This window comes from Tachysurus fulvidraco, chromosome 23 (assembly GCF_022655615.1).
Source record: "Tachysurus fulvidraco isolate hzauxx_2018 chromosome 23, HZAU_PFXX_2.0, whole genome shotgun sequence".
Taxonomy (NCBI): Eukaryota; Metazoa; Chordata; class Actinopteri; order Siluriformes; family Bagridae; genus Tachysurus; species Tachysurus fulvidraco.
In genome coordinates this window covers 11,979,543-11,999,892 of record NC_062540.1, presented here as the reverse complement: position 1 = coordinate 11,999,892, position 20,350 = coordinate 11,979,543, and the positions used below count along the sequence as shown (strand labels likewise).

At 37.6% G+C, this 20,350-nt stretch overlaps 3 protein-coding genes across 6 annotated transcripts in view; 1 reads left to right on the top strand and 2 right to left on the bottom strand.

Annotated features, from left to right (window-relative positions):
* Nucleotides 1–822: 822 nt before the first annotated feature.
* On the bottom strand, nt 823–7,516 carry slmapb (sarcolemma associated protein b). Of its 4 annotated transcripts, none has more exons than XM_047807492.1 (11): nt 7,368–7,516; nt 7,052–7,198; nt 6,686–6,752; nt 5,408–5,533; nt 5,123–5,197; nt 4,695–5,000; nt 3,526–3,721; nt 3,231–3,402; nt 2,290–2,424; nt 1,942–2,029; nt 823–1,567 (listed from the first exon to the last, which is right to left on the bottom strand). In XM_047807492.1, the coding sequence occupies exons 3-10, from the start codon at nt 6,735–6,737 to the stop codon at nt 1,946–1,948; spliced, it is 1,146 nt and encodes a 381-aa protein (XP_047663448.1). In that variant the 5' UTR covers nt 6,738–6,752; nt 7,052–7,198; nt 7,368–7,516; the 3' UTR covers nt 823–1,567; nt 1,942–1,945. The 4 variants fall into 4 exon arrangements, with proteins under 4 accessions (XP_047663448.1, XP_047663446.1, XP_027026567.2 ...); XM_047807490.1 differs by having other exon boundaries at nt 7,086–7,198; XM_027170766.2 differs by lacking the exon at nt 1,942–2,029 and having other exon boundaries at nt 7,086–7,198; nt 7,368–7,515.
* Nucleotides 7,517–9,686: 2,170 nt separating this feature from the next.
* Nucleotides 9,687–15,699, bottom strand: atp6ap1lb (ATPase H+ transporting accessory protein 1 like b). The gene is made up of 7 exons (XM_027170345.2): nt 15,430–15,699; nt 12,864–12,904; nt 12,391–12,476; nt 11,949–12,190; nt 11,751–11,801; nt 11,392–11,635; nt 9,687–11,101 (listed from the first exon to the last, which is right to left on the bottom strand). Exons 1-7 carry the CDS (start codon nt 15,528–15,530, stop codon nt 10,865–10,867), a joined length of 1,002 nt encoding a protein of 333 aa, XP_027026146.1. The 5' UTR covers nt 15,531–15,699; the 3' UTR covers nt 9,687–10,864.
* Nucleotides 15,700–17,072: 1,373 nt separating this feature from the next.
* The window catches only part of dnah12 (dynein, axonemal, heavy chain 12), a 28,318-nt gene continuing 25,040 nt past the window's right edge, over nt 17,073–20,350 (top strand). Inside the window, exons 1-3 of the mRNA XM_027170570.2 lie at nt 17,073–17,181; nt 18,724–18,917; nt 19,796–19,883. Of these exons, the coding sequence (XP_027026371.2) occupies nt 18,736–18,917; nt 19,796–19,883 (270 nt within the window). The 5' untranslated portion in view covers nt 17,073–17,181; nt 18,724–18,735. The remainder of the gene's footprint in view (nt 17,182–18,723; nt 18,918–19,795; nt 19,884–20,350) is intronic.

The window sequence follows — 20,350 nt, the reverse complement described above, 5'->3', positions numbered from 1 at the left end:
TTTTTTAGATATCTCTGTTGAACCATGCAATGCTAAGATCTTACTCTTCAATAGCAAGATGTAATCATTAAACAGAAAAAATAAACACCTTTTGGAACCTTGGGTGTAAAATAAGTCAACTTACACACCAAAAGGCTTCTCACCTGTACTATTCCTCCAGTTTTATGTAAAGATTTAAGGGCAGTCAAAATGTGCTAAAAACACAGGTATGGCAAAACTGTTGCAAAAAAATGTCTACAAAGACACTCACTGATTACAGTATATGATACCAAAGAAACAGCCATTGACCTTGCATTTTGAATTGATCATTGGAGACATGCATCACACACACACACACACACACACATACACCAACACACAAAAAGCTACATATAGAATTTTGTACTTTGGAGTAGTTTATCCACCCAAGAAGAATGATTTAAGGCTAGTTAAAATCAGTTTCAGGCGAATATCCAGAATCTGCAAGCGTGTCTTCTTGGGAAGAAATTTGTATGGAGCTGTCTTACACTTTGTAACATGCTATTTAGTATTCACTCATTCACAAATTCCATTTAGGTTTAATTATTACACTCAGCATTTTAGAGGTTCCAGCAATAATATATTGAGCACATTGATATGAATCACATTTTTTCTCATTAAACAAGTGATAATAAACAAGGAAAAAAGCACAGAAGATGGTGTACTGAATATATATTACATAAAATATTACTTTGCAGTAAGTATCTTTATTGCATATGATGTCAGGGTAGCAGAAGGCAGACTGAATTTGTCAAGTGTTATGTGTCCCGTGTTATGTCAAATACAAGCACACAACACAAAACATTCATCTTTATTTCCATTAATATTTGTTTAATTGTTCCAGCAAGCGCATTCAAACATCTGTACAAGTAACAAATTAATTGCTTTACGTGTCTCTTGGAGACAAATTAGTGCCCTTACCTTTAATTATAGTGCTCAGATTGTTAAACCCTTAATACTTAAAAAGCAATAGAATATCAACACAGTGCATAGACTTTTTTTGTAACTTTAAATTAAAGATCAAGGTCAAAACTACAAAAACACCACTTCAGTGCAACAACAAAAAACCTATCAGAACAGAACCATTTTCATACTGTGCATGTGACTATGTGTGTCAAATGTAGTATTGTGTTCATGACAGTGAATTATTAAAATAATTATTTAAAGCTGATGATTTTTTGATGTCATTAAATCTCATCATGAATTCAGTAAGGCAAATACAAACATTTGGCAAAAAATAACTATTTTGCAAGAATAAAACTAACATTTAGACACATTAAAGTCTAAAAGTCTCTGCCTTTATCGAAACACTGCAGCTGCTTGGGGCTTGGATCTGATACCCTGTATAATTAAACTAAGGCCTTCAGCATTCAATATTACAGTTACAAGTTGCACTAATTCTTATGTAAAGCCCTCTTTTGTGGTTGGAAATGTGCGTTTTTCTTTAGTGGTTCGTGGTGCCAGATACTCAGGTTGAAGTCTTTGTGAGCACATAGGCTGTGACAACAACTGTTACTGCGGCGATGGGTATCCACCTGATCCATCGTTCCTGAAACAGCAGACACATAACATGCCAGTCAGCATTATCTCTTCTGTCAGAGAGCATTAACCCACAGGAAGCATTCCACACACAGAAATGGGAAAGAGACACAGAGCCAAACACAAATAAGCAGACTGAAAGCGAGCATGTTAGGAACCATAACAGTAGCAGCCTACAAGTAAAGACAGAGAACTTTGTTACCATGAAAAGGAGATAATGACTCATGTCTGTTAATTCATATGCAGACCTGGATTAATAAAAACAAAACACATTTTTACAACAAACTGTCAAATGTGTGCTGGACAGAGGTGTTAAGTTTGCACAGGCTGAGCATGGGGGACCCAAAAGCGAATAAAGAAGAAGCGAGGGGACGGACTGTGTACCTTTCTACCACAATGGGCCGAAGCACCAATACAGCAAAGCCAGGACAAGGCCGATGACTACGGCTAGGATGGACGGCAATAAAGACAGCTAAAGGAGGCAAGGGACATTACAAAAATCAACTGGATGTGCTGTGGAGTTTCAATGGAAAAAGAGAGAGAGCTACTCCCTAAGACAAAAGACATTAAGAATCATGGAATCAAGTGAAATTAAAATAGAAGCTTGCATGATAATTACACGACGTCATAGAATCAGTGATTTTTGGTGCATGCTGCAACACGGTCTCACCTCTTCAACTGTCCCTATTGTCAGACACCTGTACTGACATAGAAGAAGATTGTGAAACTCACTAGGTTGCTTTTCTCCTGCAGAGACTTCAGGTTAGCTTGGCACTGCTGCAGTTCCAGGCTGAGAGACTCCTTCTCCTGCTCAATCTGCTCACACCTCGTTTTCAGGCCTGACAACTCTGCTTGTGTCTCTTCATACTGGAAGGAAAAAAAAAAAAAAACACACACACAAAAGCAATTAAAAAATAAAATATAGCTGCAAGCGATGATGGCGGGCCCTCGCACGTTTTTTTAATCGCTATACAGTGCCTCCCAGAAAACAATGCACAGTGGGCAAGTGCATCAAGTGGGTAAATATCAGTAAATATCAATGAGATCTACATGCGTACCAACTCTCGTACATGTGCGTACATATTTGCCCGATCTGTGCCCAAATGTTTGTTTTTGCATTACAGAGCCTAGTGTTGCACGACTCTGATGTGTGTGCCAGATTTCAAGAGTTTTCGAGCATGTTAAGGGACCCCAATTGGCCAATGTGGGCAAATAAATAAATAAATAAACCGAGCAAAAACAATAGGGCTTTGCACCATTCAGTGCTCGGGCCCTAATTAGAGGGTGAATATTAAAAGAGTACATACTAAAAGAGAAAAAAATAAACTGGCTAACATCAACTGAAAAACTTTCCAGATACTTTGTGCTCATTAATAGCACTGCATAATGTGTGTTAAGAAAACGTAAAAGAAGCATCACTATGCCTTGTATTCAACCTAGCAATCCTTCCTGTATTAAAAACCCTGTGTCTTGACACTTTGGCAGAACATTTGTGCATATATGTTAAACAAAAACAACACAAAAAGACCTACCTCACCAAGTGGAGAACATCATAGCCATTTAATAACAGGATGCTGAACTAATATACGTCAGCGGTTTCAGTAAAAATGACCATAATGCTTTCTGTGTACGTGTAAAAGGATCTCTGATTTATAGAGGAGTGCTGTTTTCACCTCCTTCTGCAGCTCTTTGGTCCTGGCTTTGCTCTGCTCCAGCTGGACGTGAAGCTGGCTGCTGTTTTTCTGGTGCTCCTCCTGTGAGGCACTCAGGCATTTCTCTAGGTCAGCCCGTGTCTTCTTCAGAGCCACTGCTGTGCTGCTCAGATCTGTATTCTGCTTCTTACAGCTGCAGGAAGCAAAAAAAAAAACATCACACACCGATTTTATGCACTGAGCTACCTTTCTGAAAGACCAACACAAAGTGTACTTTTAGAATAGTAGGGTTTACTGCTAATGGTGTGATATGGACCTGTCTAGCTCTTTTTCCAGTTGCTGCAGTTTCTTTAGAAGCTGGTCCTTGTCAGAGCGCAGGGATGTACATTCACTCTGCAGACTGCTCTTCTCCTTCTGCTGCTGCACAGCCAATTGCTCCCGCTCTGACCTGAGAGACGCACACTCCCTCTGCAGGCTCTCACAGTCCCGCTTCAGCTTTTCCAGTTCACTGGCTGCATCACATACACATTAGCAAAAAAGTCAGGTAAACAACCCAGACACTCAGAATAATAGGGGGAAACACACTTCGTGCATCTATCCAATTACATATCCAGTCCAGTCATAGGGAGAAAATCGAAATAATCACTCATTAGTATTACATAAAAATTAACATTTGAAGCTTACTAAAATAAATATTTAGGACACACGGGGCTGAACCCAAAATCCAGGCACACACCCCTGCAGTTTGATAGCCATAACTGTTGATGTAATGAGCAAGACACAGCTAGTGCACTAAAAATGCAATTGGCTAGTGTTCAATTTGAGATGACATTCCAACCAAAATTCAAGTACAAGACAGTAAAGTACATGGGTCAAAAGATGTGACTCACTCGGAATGACTAACATAGGTGGAAATCCTTGATAAGCAGGTGATTTTATAACTTGTATAAATTGTGTGACTGCAACTGAATTGTCAGATACATATTTGCACCCTCAGTCTGAATATCTTCTGCCCACACAAAGAGCTTATATTTTATTAGAACATTTTAAAAAGAGTATATTTTTAGCTGATAAGCTATTTTACTCCAGATGATTAATGGCCATAGTTTTTGTGCATCCCTAATTATCATTGCACATACCTTACACCTCTCTGATTTCAAATACTCATGTGACGAAAAAAAAATATATCACACAAAACCTTCCATATAATAAGTATTATTTTCCCAGGGAGGTGTTATGGGTGTAACACAAACACACACACTCTGCCTGCTATAAAAGTTTCTGAAACTTTAGGCTTCATGATTTATAATACAAGTATTTTTAAGTTTATCTTTTTTAAAACAATCTTCTCAGTTTAGATTGTTTAACAGTTACAATAACCTCTGACAACCAAACTTATGGTGCAATGCTAATAATGGTAATTAATGAAAAATAAATAATAAGGTTAAGCCAAACTTGTGTGTATAATGTGAGTGAGTGAGGTACCTTGCTGTTTAGCAACCTTGTCTCTTTGCTGGTTCTGTTGCTGGTGGTTTGCCTGCAGGCTGTCAATCTCACGCTCATACTTATTTGCAGACACCTGCCATTTCTCCAGTTCACCGGTCAGTGTTGCCAGGTTGCTCTTTAGAGCACTGACCTCATGCTCCCTCTCAGCTGCAGCCTTCTCCATGCTTCGGCGAAATACCTGCATTTCCTCTTGAGCTACATGTGCGTCCTGTCGCATACTCAGAATAGTACTGTCCTTCTGGTCCCTAAGATTTTCCATCTCATCCTGCAACTTCTGAAGCTGAGCTTTAGACACAGTAGAAATCCAAATAACATACATTCTTGCATGCGCACACACATAGGACAATCTGCCAGAGGAGATCTATAATATGCTATATATAAACAGAGTCACTCCTCCTCACACTTACTCTGAAGAATCTTCATCTGCTTTGCAGATTCCTCTGTTTGATGCTTGCTGGCTCGCTTTTCCTCCTCTAGAAGTCCTGCAATGGGTTGCATACCATTAGGGACACATTAGGGCTTTACCAGGTTATCGTCATTCTAAACCCTGCCTTTAAGCCCAGGAAAAGGAACGTTTCACAAATGTAATTTTGAAGTGGCTTTAACGTTAGAATGTTTCATCAAGATGCTTAACAAGAGACACGCAATAATACATGAAAGTATCACTGAAAGAAACCATGCATGTCATTTACCTTGCAGCTCCACACACTTCTGCTTGCCAGCATTGGCCTGATCATGTGCCTCCTTCAACTCCTGATTAAGGTGCTGGATCACCTTCTCTGACTCGCTAGCTTCCATAGAGCTCCGAGTCAGCTCATCTGTACAGATATTTACATCAGAACAATGACTTTTTTTCTCAAATAATGCAATTACTGTATATCCGAGTATTATTTCAATGTGCTAGCAAAAGGACAAGAAGAAAGCACCCTGACCTTAATCAAATCTGGCTATCAAATAACTTATCTTGATACATAACCTGGCATTTCCGTCCTCCTGAGTTCACACTCAAACTGGCCACAGGTTAAATTTAGATCAGAATGAAGTGCAAGATAATTTCCCCTGAGGTGGGTAAATGAGCCTATTCCATGAATTAATAAGTTAACTGAAAATAGATTTACCCTAAAAAAAACTAAAGTCATCATTTTATTTCTAAACTAGGGCCCTTGTCTCTATTAAGGATAGTTTGCTGAGTGGATTACTAATAAGTACACAGGAACTTTACATACTTAACATTACTGTAATCAGCATATCTACTTTGTTATATAAACATTTTAAGCTTGTCTTCAAAAATAAGCTATGTTTTTACCTAACGTAGGAATTCTCCTCAAACTGGGTTGCACAGAATCAGGCCATCCTATTGAGAGCTTTAAAAAGAAATGACCTCATCTTGCACACTCCAGACCTTGCACCATAAATGGTGATTTTAGGAAGATATCATCGCAATCAGTGACAGGAATTCAGAAAAACAAGGCTACGAGTATCCTGCATGAGTCAGCTGTAATAGCTCTGCAAACACGACCTCCACACAATGCAGGGAGCGTGATCGAGCGAGGACATTAAGGATTCATGAATTCCTGGGTTGTAGGACTCTCAGTCCTCGCTCATCGGTGCCACTCTGGATCAGGCACATAAGCTATCTGCGGAGTGAGGACACAGAGGAACACTCTGGCCTATATTAGCTTTGAAACTGAAAATATCGTTGCTTAAGTTGCATGCCCAGCATTGTATTCAGTACAATTCATCTCACTACACTAAATGTCAGCATTAAATACATAAACAGCAATGTTTACGATGTACTCCAAGACACTTTCAAGAAATATGCAGTCAAACTTTCATTTTTAAACAACTTAGTGTATTTAGTAAGTAAAATAAAGATGTGTGTGTGTGTGTGTGAGTGTGTGTAAGAGAGAGAGAGAGAGAGAGAGAGAGTGAGTGTGTGTGTGTGTGTGTGTTGTAGCTGCTTGAGGTACCTTTAATTAGCGAAACTTTATTCAGCGGATCCTTCAGTTGCTGACCCTCCATTTTTTCCTCCTTGGACTACGAAGGAAGAAAAACACCATGCAAACTAATTAAAAACTACTGTTAATTAAAACGTAAACATAGTGGCGTCCTTCTTTTTTTTTTTTTTTTTTAAATATTTATTTATTTATTTATTTATTTATTTATTAAGATTGAGCCGAAGCAATTACATTAACAAACTTTAAAGAACCAGTTAAACTCAAAAGTGGAACATGTATAGACCCCTGATGCACAACATTGCTTTAGAAAATGATAGAATACGACAGTCTATGCTTTAATCTAAAAAAATAATATAAAATAAAATTAAGAATTCTTACATTTCTGTCAACCGATAACGAGTGTGAAAAATACCTGATGTTCCACTGCCGATAAACGTCGAAGGCGAAGCTGAGGTTCTCACTCCTGAGCTCTTACAAGCTTCCCCACATTTGCTTTTCTGATGGAGACGCTAGACGATTCCATTTCTGAGGAGAAGGGGGAACAGCAAACATAATACATTGTGATTATAAAGTAAAGCTTATGTTCTAAAGACACTGGCAGAACGAATATTCAGAAGCGTAGAAGTTAAACTACGGAACACTATGAGGATCAATATCTTTCGTATAATGTGAAAGTTTGGGTTTAGTCACGCACTCGTGTTCTACCCTGGAACTGCGTATTCTGCGGTCCCTTGTGACCCACATGGTCACACATCCGAGCCGAGGCATCCGACGCAGGTTGCAGCTGCACTCTAACACACTCAGCTTCATTGTTTCCCGGCGCTTAATTGATGCCCTCGAGTAGGCTACATCATACAAGAGGGTCACTTGTGTGCTTGTGCCCTTTGACCCTCTTATGTCATGGGCATCATCCCCACCAGATGACAGACTTAACACATTAAAAGTGCCAGCTGTATGTTGTTGATATGTTTTTAAATATGAATGCTATCCTGTAGGTTGTCTCGATTTTGTACATTTTTATTTAGATATTTAGACTATTCATTTAGTTGGTTCAAATGACGTAGGGCAAAAATTGCTTTTAAATACCTTTATGGATTTTGCCATTGGTCACAGCTGTGGCCTGGAATAAAACTTATTTTCAGGCTTACAATTACCCAAAATGTATATACTCACAAAGAATATTTGGGATGAAGCATGTTAATATCTATAGTGCCCAAGACTCACCATCAACAAGAACATCCTCAATAAAAGAACATGCCTTTTAAAGGAGACCACTCAAACCATCCCAAGGTGTGAGCAATATTAAAAGCGGTAATGTAATTATGGTTGCTTAGTGGTTAGCATGTTTGCCTTGCATCTCTAGGGATGAGGATTCGTTTCCTGCCTCCACCCTGTGCATTTAATGCTTGCATGTACCTTTAGTGCTAGAGGGTTTCCTCCTGTAGTCAGAAGACATGGGATGTCGGCTGATTTGCATCTCTAACTTAGTGTGTAAATCGGCGCATAGAAATTTAAGTGTTGTTCTTTTCAGCCCTCGAAAAATGATTTCCCAAGGCATTTTATTTACATTTCATTTACATGACAATTCTAAATGTTTCAGATCTTGTAGAACTGTGTGTGACAGTCGAGAATATCCAGAGTCATATTATAAATCATATGCTGAGGCCCTCTTTCTGCCAATTATTGTCCATCTGTATTAAATAGTGAAAGAGACATTACTTATGACCTTATGTGGCCATGGATGAGGAACAAAGAACGCTATACACTGAAGACCACTGGCCTGGAATGACTTTGTCCTTTTATCATTAATATGTACTTGAAAGGGATGAGTCATTTGTCCATAAATCTTCCTAAATGAGCTGGCTAACTGTGTGAGACTGAGATGAAGTCAGAATACTGTTAAAGAAGAGCAAAAACACAGATGATTCAACTGCTATGTAGCCCCTGTCTGTACTGTCAACACTTTTTTATCTGACTATGTATATCTTAGAGCTTCATCTTGGCACCTTTTAGTCAAAATGGTCCTGCAAACAACACAGAAAATCTTTGCTGCAACAAAAACCATCCTCATCAATCTTCTAAACAGAGATGCCATAATTACTGATACCCAAATGATGTCTAACCATTTCCAGTTAAATTACATCAGTGGATAAAATGACAACATAATCCTGTCTGTAATAGCAAAAAAAAATCTAAATATATATAACAGATAAGCCATTTTCACAATTTTGTTGATTCTATTGCAAAGACATCAACAATGTACAAATGCAATGTAATTGTATTTACTGCTCTGTCTGCCTACTGTAATCTCACTATTTTATTTTTACAATGGCCATCACTTAATCTGTAAATAAAATCTGATTAGTTTAATATTTATATTTACTTAAACTGCGTTTGAAAACATATTTGGAAAACACAGGGCACCAGACTGGAGGAAACCCATGATACACTAGAAATATAAATGTATAGTTTGTTTCTATCGGTACAATATTAATGACCAAGACAGGTTGAATAGTAATAATAATAAAAAAGTAGTAAAATAGCTTGGAAGAAATACTGGGTGTGTGGTCAGTGACCAGGATGGCCCTGTGTTTACCATATTAACAGCAGCAGGTTTTTTATTTATTTTGGCGACAGACAGACACGTTTCTGGTACTGAGCCGACAGGTAAACTGTCCCAGTGAGGGGTTAGCTATACTTCTGCTGGGAGGTGAGAGGGGAGAACAGATGGCAGAAAGGACAGAGAGGAAAAACACAGGCAGGAGGATGGGGTTGCATTCACTCGACTCCAGTATTAGGAACTCTGAACCAGATGACTGCATCCAGTGAGCTGATGTGATCTGCAAATTTAACCACTGATGCAGCCATTGCTGTGCCACATTTCTGACTACCTGGTTATTACTTTGAATAACTGTAGGATGCACTACACCGATATAAACAAATATTGAAAGACTGAAAGTTGATTCACACACCATTTTCATATGATCATTGTTTATTTTTCAAACTACATTGACTGGAAACCTTAATGTGTATGTAGGTTTCCATTTGGGGAAAAAAAAGAACAAGTTGCACATGAGTGTCAGAGCCGCCCTGAAAAGTTTAATCATTAGCTGTTTTCATGCTGTGGGTTATTGCAATAATGAGTTACTGATGTTACTTGTACATATTTAAAGGCTTACTGAATATGATACTGAGGGTATACACCTACATGAGTTATCATACAGCATTCGTTCCCTATAGTTACACAGCGTTCGCTGTAAATTAATGTACATATTATTAGACCTAATACATTCCACCTAGTATCCAGGAAAGAGTTTAAATAGGCCTAATACATAAGCTCATATAAAAATTTGTTGCATTGACATTTTCTTTATGATTTCGAAAATAAAACATGATTTTGATGCATGTTTGGTATAGGTTTTGTAACTGAAGACTGTTAAATACTAAAGTCAGTAGCCATGATTTATACTACACTATACTACTACATCATTAAATGCATATTTTGAGTTTGAGGACGGAATTAAATTTATTGTACATGTGGTGTTTGGTTTACTTAAAAAACTACATTAAAGTTTGTAATTTATAGTTTGTTCTTCTTTCTTTTATATTTTTCATAGTCACATTTTTTACTGTCAGTGATTTGTCAAGGCTGACAAATTTGTGCCAAACTTTGTGGCAGTCGTAAAATGTTTTTTTCCCCCGTTGTTATTCACATCAGTAACTTCAAATGTTTGCTGACCATAGGGTCACAGGCACACTTTGTCACGTATTCATTCATTTCTCTTTCTTCCTCTTCACTCAAAAATCTCTTGAATATTCATACTGTAGATTTCTGCACTAATTGTTCTGGGTGCTCTAAAATCTACCCATTTTTGATCCATTTTAATACTCCATTGTTATAGGCTTCCCAGTCTTGGTCATGGAGAAGCATGATATGCCCAGATTTTGCGTCCAGCAGGGATTAAACACACTATTCAGCATATTATCTCAATTCTTGACTCTCAAAACTTAACAACAACCAAACAAGTTTATTTCCAGGGCAGGACAAAGACTGAGAGCACAGTGCATTGATCCCAAATCAGAAGAGGCAAGATTAAGAAGAGGTCCTGTCTGTTTTTTTGCAGAGTTGTAACTGGTCCTTTGCAGAGTTGCAACTGGTCCATAGGTGTCGCCCTGGTGGCTACAATGCCCTTAAACACTGTTCTTGTCAGGGAGCTCAGCCTCAGGCATACGTGGGAAGTAGACAGTGGTCTTGTGCTCTTCATATCGGTCAATGTGCTTGAGGTGGACTACCATGTGCAGGGCATAGGCCAACACCAGCAGCAGAATCAGAGATGTGATGAGTCCCATCAGGATGGCTGGGGTAAAGAAGGTTGCGCAGTCACTGGCCGAGGCAAATTTGTTGGATTGCACATTGAAGGCTTGGATCTGAGGATGTGAAATGAATAAGAATATCAGTAGTACCATGTGGTAAAAGAATAGGAGCTTGTAGGTAATGCTGTCTCTGTCTAAAACATTCAGTTTTGTCTGTCAGAGGTTAATTAGTCTCATCATTTCACTTTACAGAGACATGTTAATATTTCCATGAGTTATATGCAGTTAAACTTGCCGAACAGTACTGCATCTTTTAAAGGTAACTTCCTTCAATTTTAGAAATTAGAATACAAATGCTTTGATTTTGACATCAAGAAGCATTAGTAAGCAATGTGTGCACCTACTTGGAAGTCTGTAAAAGTGATGTGCCAGTTCGCAGAGCTATCTGTGTGGGAACTGGGCACCAGTAAGGTGTCATATTTCTGTAGGCTGCTGACATGCTGGCAGTGGTATGAGTAGGTAGCGGGAGCGTAGACCTCAGTGGCATTGAAAGTAGCCTCATGGGTCCAGTTGTAGTGGATATGAACACTGTCCAAAGTGAACCAGTTCTGGCCTACTGACTCATAAAATGTGTTGGACATTTGGAGCCTGTGGTAGAGTTATAAGATCACAAGTGGTCTTGTAACAGTGGTCATTCTGTGAGATTCTATGTTTAGCTTTATCAGTTGGGATGATAAGGTGTGAAGAAAAAAAGAACACTCACCTAATGACAAGTGCTTTAATGTCCTCCACATCTCCCAGGCGAAGAGAAAGGCTGTTGACAGATAACACATATGACTCCATAACCATCATATAAATCTTTTGAATCAGTGTTGAGAATGTTAAACATTAATTATACTTTCTGATAAGTGTATCTATCTATAACAACAAAGCTGAAAAATTTGGTTTTCTAGTGACATACGTAGCTTTTTCTTTGGTGCATACAGAGCCTTTGGTGTCTACAGAGGCATTGGGTCCAAATACCCTTTCTGTTAAGTCCAGAAAAGTGTTGTTTCTGTAGCGAATAGCCAGCCTCTTGGCCTTGAACAGGATGCATATCTTGCCATTATAAGCTACACTCAGAGGAGAGTATGGCCCCGAGCTAGTAGACTGAAGTAACTTCCTTTTAGTTCTGGGCTGAGTGTGCAAATGCCATCCATAGGGCTGTTGGAAGGAAAGAACAGGTTGCTACTATTTAAACATTAAACACAGAGTGCAGAATAGAACATTGAAACACACTTCTTCTAAGTTATTAATCTTGTCACTGTTTTGCATGAATGTCTTTCAGGTTATTTTAGATGGACTTAGACATTAATAATATTCTTGTTGCCCAAGGTCACACAGTCAATGTGAAAATGTAATACCTGCAACATTTTTCGGAGTGGGTTTTCAGCTGCAGGCGAGAAAGTTTCCTCATGTGAAGCACTTGAACTTTCAATGCCTACTCCATCTGCATCACAAAATGTGGACACAGGACAAAGAGGGACAGAATGACAGTGATGTCATACGGCCTCATTTAAAGTGAGAGACTCTAAACTGCAATATATGCTGTACACATATATGTTGAAAAAAACCTGCAATATACTGTATATACTGTACATTTATGTGTACATTATACAAGAGCACTAAAAAGGAAAACTGGACAGTTGAAGATTGGACAAACGTCATCTGGTCTTTTTCTGAGATTCACCTGCATCATATTTTTGCTGTTAACAAATTCTCCTTTATAGATTTTAATTATGATGATACAGCAATAAAACACTTATAGCACAATATTTTATACAATTAAAAATATTGTGTAAAAATCATGCCATGTGTTTGTTAATTTGTCACTAACCTGGTCTGATTCTGATGCTTTGAAATGGTGGGACCTCCAAGCTTAGAAAAAAAGGAAAGGAAAGAAAGGCATAATAAAACAAAGGCTCTCATTTTACTTGTAAGTAAAACCTTAAGAGGTAACATGACAATCCTGAATGCAATTTCAGTGACAGAAATCCAATTGATCCACTAACACAGATCCAACCATTTCACTAACAAATCTGTTGTCTTGATTAGACATAGATCTCTAATAAAGTTTTAAATAAAGGGAATCTTTTCTTCTTTTACTATCTACAAAATTTAATCCTGATGATTTTTCAACACAATTTGAACTTGATTGCATTCTGATCTTCACATCAATTGCAATATTGACATTTACATCTTTTCAAACTCATACCAGATTTAGCTCTAATCATCTCCACAACACTGTCCAACATTAATCCAAACTTAATTTGAAACACTGATACTTTTTGACCATTCCTAAAGCACTGCAACCTGCAGGATTATCCTGAGATGAACAATATACACTTCCAATCATGATAATGAGCTTGGTGAAGGATCTTAAACCTTATTAAGACTCTTCTGTATTTGCTCTCCTCCACATAGGTCAGGCCAGGATTTAGTCAGGTACTGGGTGACCTGAGTTTGGAAGTGTTAAATGACAATTTGGTGAAAATAAACATGTATGACACACCTAATCTCTTAAGTGTTGAATTGACAACAGCATAACATCTTGACTCAGTAAACCTAGAACTGAACTGAATGCAGGCTTTCTATGTGTAATTGCATGTACTGTAATGAATGCATTCTTTAAAAGTTCTTTAACTAGTGCTGTAAAGAAAAACACAGAATGCACCTAGTTATAGAACATCTTTCAAAATTCTATATAAATAGATTTTTAGAACCCTGGTTGCATTTGTGTTGTCTGTGGTATGTATAAGGAGGCTCTTGCCTTACCTCTAAAGCTAGTTTACCAAGGGCTAATTGCTGAACTGGACATTTATGTAATGAAAAGCAATGTTCCCAACATGTCTCCACCTTCATGTTCTCAAAGTGTCAATCTGTTCTCTCTCTCTCTCTCTCTCTCTCTCTCTCTCTCTCTCTCTCTCTCTCTCTCTCTCTCTCTCTCTCTCTCTCTCTCTCTCTCTTTCTGTCTGTGTGTGAGTCCAAGGATGTAGAAAAGCCCAACACCATGTTATCTAAGAATAGATTACTTCATTAGACAGGATTATGATTAAAGATTTCTGTTGCTGCCATTCTGGTGCATTTTGACATTGTTGGTTTAGCCAAAAAACACTGAACCAGTTGTAGTCCAAGTTAGATTGCTGACCAAATAAATCACAGATGTATTGATTACAGGGCCATGTGACAATATTCTGTCCCTAAACATGTACTGTATGGTGTGGTTAAACAAGATAAGTTTTAAAGACATGTTTTATGCTGTTTTGTTTTGTACATTTCAAGGTGAAAGGTGAGATGTGAGGATTTTAAGATACTGGTGGAAGTCAGTAGATTGGATTTAAATGTTTCCTCCAAAAACTTAAATAATTTATTTTTTGTTCATCTGAAGGAACCCTTAAAGTTCTATGTTTAAGTCTACGTTCTATCCTTAAAAGCATTGACTACCCAAAGAAGAGTGTTATAGGTGTATGTAAGTTAAACATATGGATACAGCAAGGACTGTAAGATAGTAACATAGCAATATCTTAAAATATACTGTTCTACAGATTTAATGTCAGGACATGTGGTAGGCACGGTGCCATATTTCTCTCGATATCAGATGGTAATTCTTTCAGTCACATCACTAAGAGTCTTAAGGCAGGAGCTCAGTCACATCAAAACACCACCTCTATCCTTATCCCCCAAGGCCATATGCTCTCTCAAAAATAACATCAACTGTCATACAATGCGTAGAAACAGAAATAGAAACTGCATGAGTTTGCTCATATTTACCTGGAACTTACTGTACAGTCATTAATGGAGCTAAGATGAATTGGAGCATTAATGCAGCTAAAATGAAGTTCATATCTATAAGTTCATGAGTCCATTGTTTTTTTTTTTGCCCCTATTTTAAAGGGACTATCCTGAGAAATTTGGCAAGGTACATATGCTGTAGACTGAAAGAAATTCCAGGTAAAGTAAAGGAATGCTAGCCAAACATGTAAACAACACTGCAGTAAGTCTAGGGAGTGTTCACAGCTTTCTGGGGTGGTTCACTCTGAGCTTCTTCTTTCCTAGCACACAATAGAGTAGCATCTGTAAACTGATTCCTTCTGACAAAACACTGGGTTTGAGAGGTCCACCTCATGTCCATTGTCATAGCCATGTTTAAATAAATTGCAGTGACAAATAGATGAAGAAAACTGCACCACAATAAGCACATCCTTCGTAGAGTTTTTTGTTGTTACGCAGATATAAAGCATGAGCTCAGCCTAACCAAGTAGTGCTGCTTCAACAATATTTTCCTATTACATCCCTGGTCCCTGGTGTGCACTGGCCACAGTGGAGGACTACACAGCATCACTCCCTCTCCTTCTCCCTCTCCACCCTCCTCCTCATGCTGTAGTTGAAAGAACTCCCCTTACCTCCTGTCCAGGATTGCAGGCACTTGATCAAAGGGCCATGCTGGCTGCATGCACACAAAGAGCCACAGCAAGAGAAGCATGGAGAGCCTGTGTTCAGCCATTTAGACAAGTGGAGGAGAGCACCAGAGACGAGATCTGCTTCATAATCTGCCCTGATGGCATAGCCCTGAACCTGAGCTCACTGACGGGCAGACCCAGCAGCCAATGAGTCGGCAGAGGGAAGATAATCGTGCGTCACAGCCTTCATTCTTCCAGCTTTCTATCTCTCTCTTGCTTGCGCATGCCTGCATGCTCCTCTGCACCCCTCCCCTTTCTTCTCTCTCTCTCTCTCTCTCTCTCTCTCTCTCTCTCTCTCTCTCTCTCTCTCTCTCTCTCTCTCTCTCTCTCTCTCTCTCTTTCTCAAGCTGCTGCCAAGTATGAAGCACATGTTTTCCCTAATTTAAACAGTCTCCATAAGAATACAGTTTGATCATCTAAGCACATTTAAAATATGCAATAGATTGCTATTTGTTGAGGAAATTTACAGGGCATTTGTCAAAATAATGTATAGTAGCAATGTATAGTATAAGAACCCGACCAATATTTTCATTCTCTTGCTTAGTTGTACACACACTTGAATGTATCCTGAGAAAATATTTACTTATATGTCCATCAAAACTCATGGCAACAGAATGAATAGATTAAGCTACATTTATTATAAATACATAAAATAATAAATGTAATTAAGGTCAGGTAAATGCCTATTATTTATTTATCTATTTATCTATCTATTTATTTATTTATTTTTACAGTTTATCCAAATCAGTGACTGCCAATCACTTATAAACTATATGTTGCATATATAATTAGATTTTTGTAAAGAACTCTGGATTAAAACTAAATAGATCAGTCTTTTTTCCCCACATGTTTTGTCTAATAATAAATACCTGCAAAAATGTTGTAAATGGTTACAATGGTTTTTAAATTGTAATTAAAATTGTAAACACCCAGAATTATGACAGTTATTATATTCATTGTTGAATTCCTATAGTTATTAGTAATTCAAATAGTTAATTGAATAGAATAAACAATAGAGAATTAAACAACCATAGATTTAAACAAACCCCCAATAATGTAAAAACAAATTAACCTATACAAATACTATCAGCTTATTATAATGTGTTTGAATAGGGGGAAAGTTAAGGAATAATAAATCCATAGTAATGAGTTTAATATATAAATAGTTTGCTGATGTATGATTTTAAATTAATGCTGATTTTGAATGCATTTTTATTATAAATAGTTTGTGGTAAAAAGGTTTGAGAGCCACAAACATTAAAATACACTTTTAAGCACCACAGACTCAGTTTTGAATCAGATTCAGAATCAAATCAAGACTAATATTAGTTTCATCACTTTTTTAGGTATAAAATAATTAATATTGAATAAAAACATGTAAAGCATTTTGTGTCTTAATTAATTGGATTGGTTTATGTAGCGCTGTATGGTTTAATGCCATTTCTTCATAAAGGAATGTTTCCCCCTTGTGGCTATTCTGAAATAATGTTTAAATAGTTTAATGAATTTCAAATACAATTTAAACAATATTTTAGAATAGCCACAAGGGGGAGACATTCCTTTATGAAGAAATGGCATTAAACCATCCAAACCATACGTCATTCCCGCATGACGCTTCCGCTTGTTCCCATGGCAACATTCGGCTCTGCCTCCAAACTTCAGCCAGTTCGGAACTAAAACGCTGGCTGTCAACAGGTAATAAGATTTTTTTATTGCATAACTCAAAGAAAAATTTAAAGTGCTCGTTTGTCTAAAAGATCTGTGCACTTTCAAGCTAATTAGTATTCGAGAAATGTTTACACAAGCTGAATCGTTTAAAGAAAGCTATCTGAGATGCTACGTGTTTGTCATTGACAAGTTAATTGTCTTCCCTTGTCGTGTTTTAGTTTTATTTATTCTAAATAAATTGTATCATAAAAATGTAAACAAAAATATTTAAGGGTTATATGACTGTGATCTGTGACTGTGAACGATTTTTGTAAATTCCTTATTTTCATTTACGCTAAGATCGACATGAAAACAGTCATTTATAAATAATTGTTTATGTAGCAAAGGGGGAACAAGTCAGTAATACTCTCTATGATTTTTGAATGGGATATGTAATGGTCAGATGTCCTCGTACTTTTGATCACATAAACTTCTGTAATACGGCACGTTGTAGCCTAGTGGTTAAGGTGTTGTGCTGGCACAACAATCAGAAGGTTGTGAGTTCGAATCCCAGGTTCAGCAGGCTGCCACTGATGTGCCCCTGAGCACGACCCTCAATTGCTCAGCTGTATAAAATTGAGATAATGTAAGTTGCTCTGGATAAGGGTTTCTGCCAAATGTTGGAAATGTAATCACTAGATTGGTAATTCTCTTTGTTAGTAGAAAATTTGTTGTGTGTTAGTCACACCAAATTTTGATGTTGGCTTGACGAAGCAAGTATTCGCAAAGACTGGTGCTTTTTGTATAGATAGGGATTCTACTTAATATTATACAATAGAAAGTAGTAATAGTAAATTCTTAATGTTGAATAATATATATATATTTATTGACTGTGTGCCAATACTTTTGGACTCATTGGATTGATAGACAGGGTGGAGTGGCTAGTTACATCTACTGAGAGTCTCTTTTACATCTACAGTGACTAGGAGAGCAAGAGAGAAGCAGTGCCTGGGCTCTGGGCACGCTGCGTGTGAGAGAACTTAGAGGGATTTTAAGAATTTCAAATTCAAGACTTTTGGAGTTTTGGGAATATTTGATCACCCGCTACAGGAAAACCGAAAGGCCCATTGGTACACCAAATTAAAACTTCATCCACAGTTAGATCCTAAAGAAGCTGGCTGAGATTGGGATAAGTAGCTCAAAAGCTTGCTGAGTTATAAACCTCCAAATTTTTGAATGGGATTCTATGGGGAAAAAAGGACAATTTGTGATTCCGTACCAGGAATTCCAGAATCACTTAGTAATAACAATAAACATCAGACCAGAATCTACGACATATCTGATTTTGGTGCATGTGGCTTGAAAGCTTTGGGAGAAGTTACTCTTGATAAATTTAATTAAATTATAATAATAAGCTTATAGAGCAATACAGTATGTTGGCTCTTACAGTACAAGCCAACAATATGATAGAGGAGGTGGTAGTGTTTGTATTAGAACCAGAATGAGCCTTATTGAAACAAAGCTTGCACAAATAAGGAATCAGCTGTGCATTGGAGAATTTCTTAATATTAACATTATCATTTATTTCAGGAGAAGTTTGAAATGGCGGAAGCATCTAAGGATTGCTTAGTGGATGGGGTGAGAAAGTCTCACCTCATTCCTCCCATCCTAAGCCCTCCAGAAAGGGAAAACACACAGCTTTCTGAGGACAGACTGGAAGTAAGGAGAAAACTCCTTCGCTACGACAGGCTAAAACAACAGCAATATGAAATTCATCAAATTATGTGAGTGTTCTTTCTTCAAAAAGGAAGGGGGGCTGCACGTGACATCACTCGACGTCATCACAATACTCACAAGGAAGTTCCCCTCATTGTTATGAGTGTTTTGATATGTCAATGAAAGTTTTTTAATTTTGCATATATTGGGGGCAGGGCTGCAGGAAAACCAAAAGGCCAGTCAGTACACCAATTTAAAACTAGCGTATCACACAAAAGAAGCTGGCCGAGTTTGGTGTAGATAAAAGCTTGCCAAGTTATAAACGTCTAAAGTTTATGATGGGTGTCTATGCTAAAAAGGCCACTTTGAGACCCTTTACCGTGAGTACTGGTACTCGGACCACTTAGAAAATAGCAACAAACTTTAGAACAGAGCCTACGACATATCCGATTTTGGTGCATGTGGCTCGAAAGCCCTAGGAGGAGTTAGTTACTATTAAGCCTTCTCATTGACCTCAACTGATCCACTCTGCCGGAGCTGTGTATGATCTTTTCTTATAATAAAATAATATTTTTGTTTGAACTGATGAGAGGTTAGTTCCAGGATGGACAAAGTTAAACAGAAGCCTGAAATAAAATAAAAATATTATAGTCATATCCAGTGGATGGCAATGTTGCAAAGGAAATTTTTGAGGGTATGTTTATTAGAATTATATAATTGTTCTAGTTCTAGAATCATTAGACGTTCTTAAATTAAAAGGAATGTCATTACTTTTACTTCTGTCAATTACCTGATTTGTGAACTGTATCAAAAAATAAGTGCCAGGCAATGAGTAAAAAAGCATGTGTGGCATGGATATAATCATCTACACTATTGTAAACACTAATGTTACAGTAGATAGTTCAGTCTTAGTTATTCTAATTCTCTGTGGTTTACTTCTTTTCAGAGTTGCGAGAGCGGCAAAAGCATACAAAAAGGCCAAGGAAACAACCCCAGTGCACGCTCCTTGGAGTGAACCTGAGTTTCCCCCAACAGTATTAAATTTTTTAATACATTCACATTATACCGTCTTACAGTCATGGCCAAAAGTGTTGGCACCCCTGAAAATGAAATATTTCTCACAGAAAAGTATTGCAATTACACATGTTTTGCTATACACATGTTTATTTCCTTTGTGTGTATTGAAAAAAAAAAAAAAACAGAGGAAAAAGCAAATTTGACAATTTCACACAAAACTCCAAAAATGGGCCGGACAAATTATTGGCAACCTTTACTTAATATTTGGTTGCACACCCTTTGGAAAAAATAACTGAAAACAATTGCTTCCTATAACCATCAATAAGCTTCTTACACCTCTCACCCAGAATTTTGGACCACTCTTACTTTGCAAACTGTCCCAGGTCTCTCATATTGGAAGGGCGCCTTTTCCCAACAGCAATTTTAAGATCTCTCTACTGGTGTTCAATGGGATTTAGATCTGGACTCATTGCTGGCCACTTTA

Bases quoted from the DNA above. Each gene is read 5' to 3' on its own strand.
- slmapb (XM_047807492.1), bottom strand. From the start codon at position 6,737: ATGGAGGGTCAGCAACTGAAGGATCCGCTGAATAAAGTTTCGCTAATT. The intron at 5,198-5,407 runs GTAAATGACATG...AACCCATTGCAG, and splicing joins GAAGTGTGTGGAGCTGCAAG to GACTTCTAGAGGAGGAAAAG. The intron at 2,030-2,289 runs GTGAGTTTCACA...TGCCTCCTTTAG, and splicing joins TGCAGGAGAAAAGCAACCTA to CTGTCTTTATTGCCGTCCAT.
- atp6ap1lb (XM_027170345.2), bottom strand. From the start codon at position 15,530: ATGGCTGAACACAGGCTCTCCATGCTTCTCTTGCTGTGGCTCTTTGTG. The intron at 12,905-15,429 runs GTAAGGGGAGTT...TTTTTTTCTAAG, and splicing joins CCTGCAATCCTGGACAGGAG to CTTGGAGGTCCCACCATTTC. The intron at 11,636-11,750 runs GTGAGTGTTCTT...ACTCTACCACAG, and splicing joins ATTAAAGCACTTGTCATTAG to GCTCCAAATGTCCAACACAT.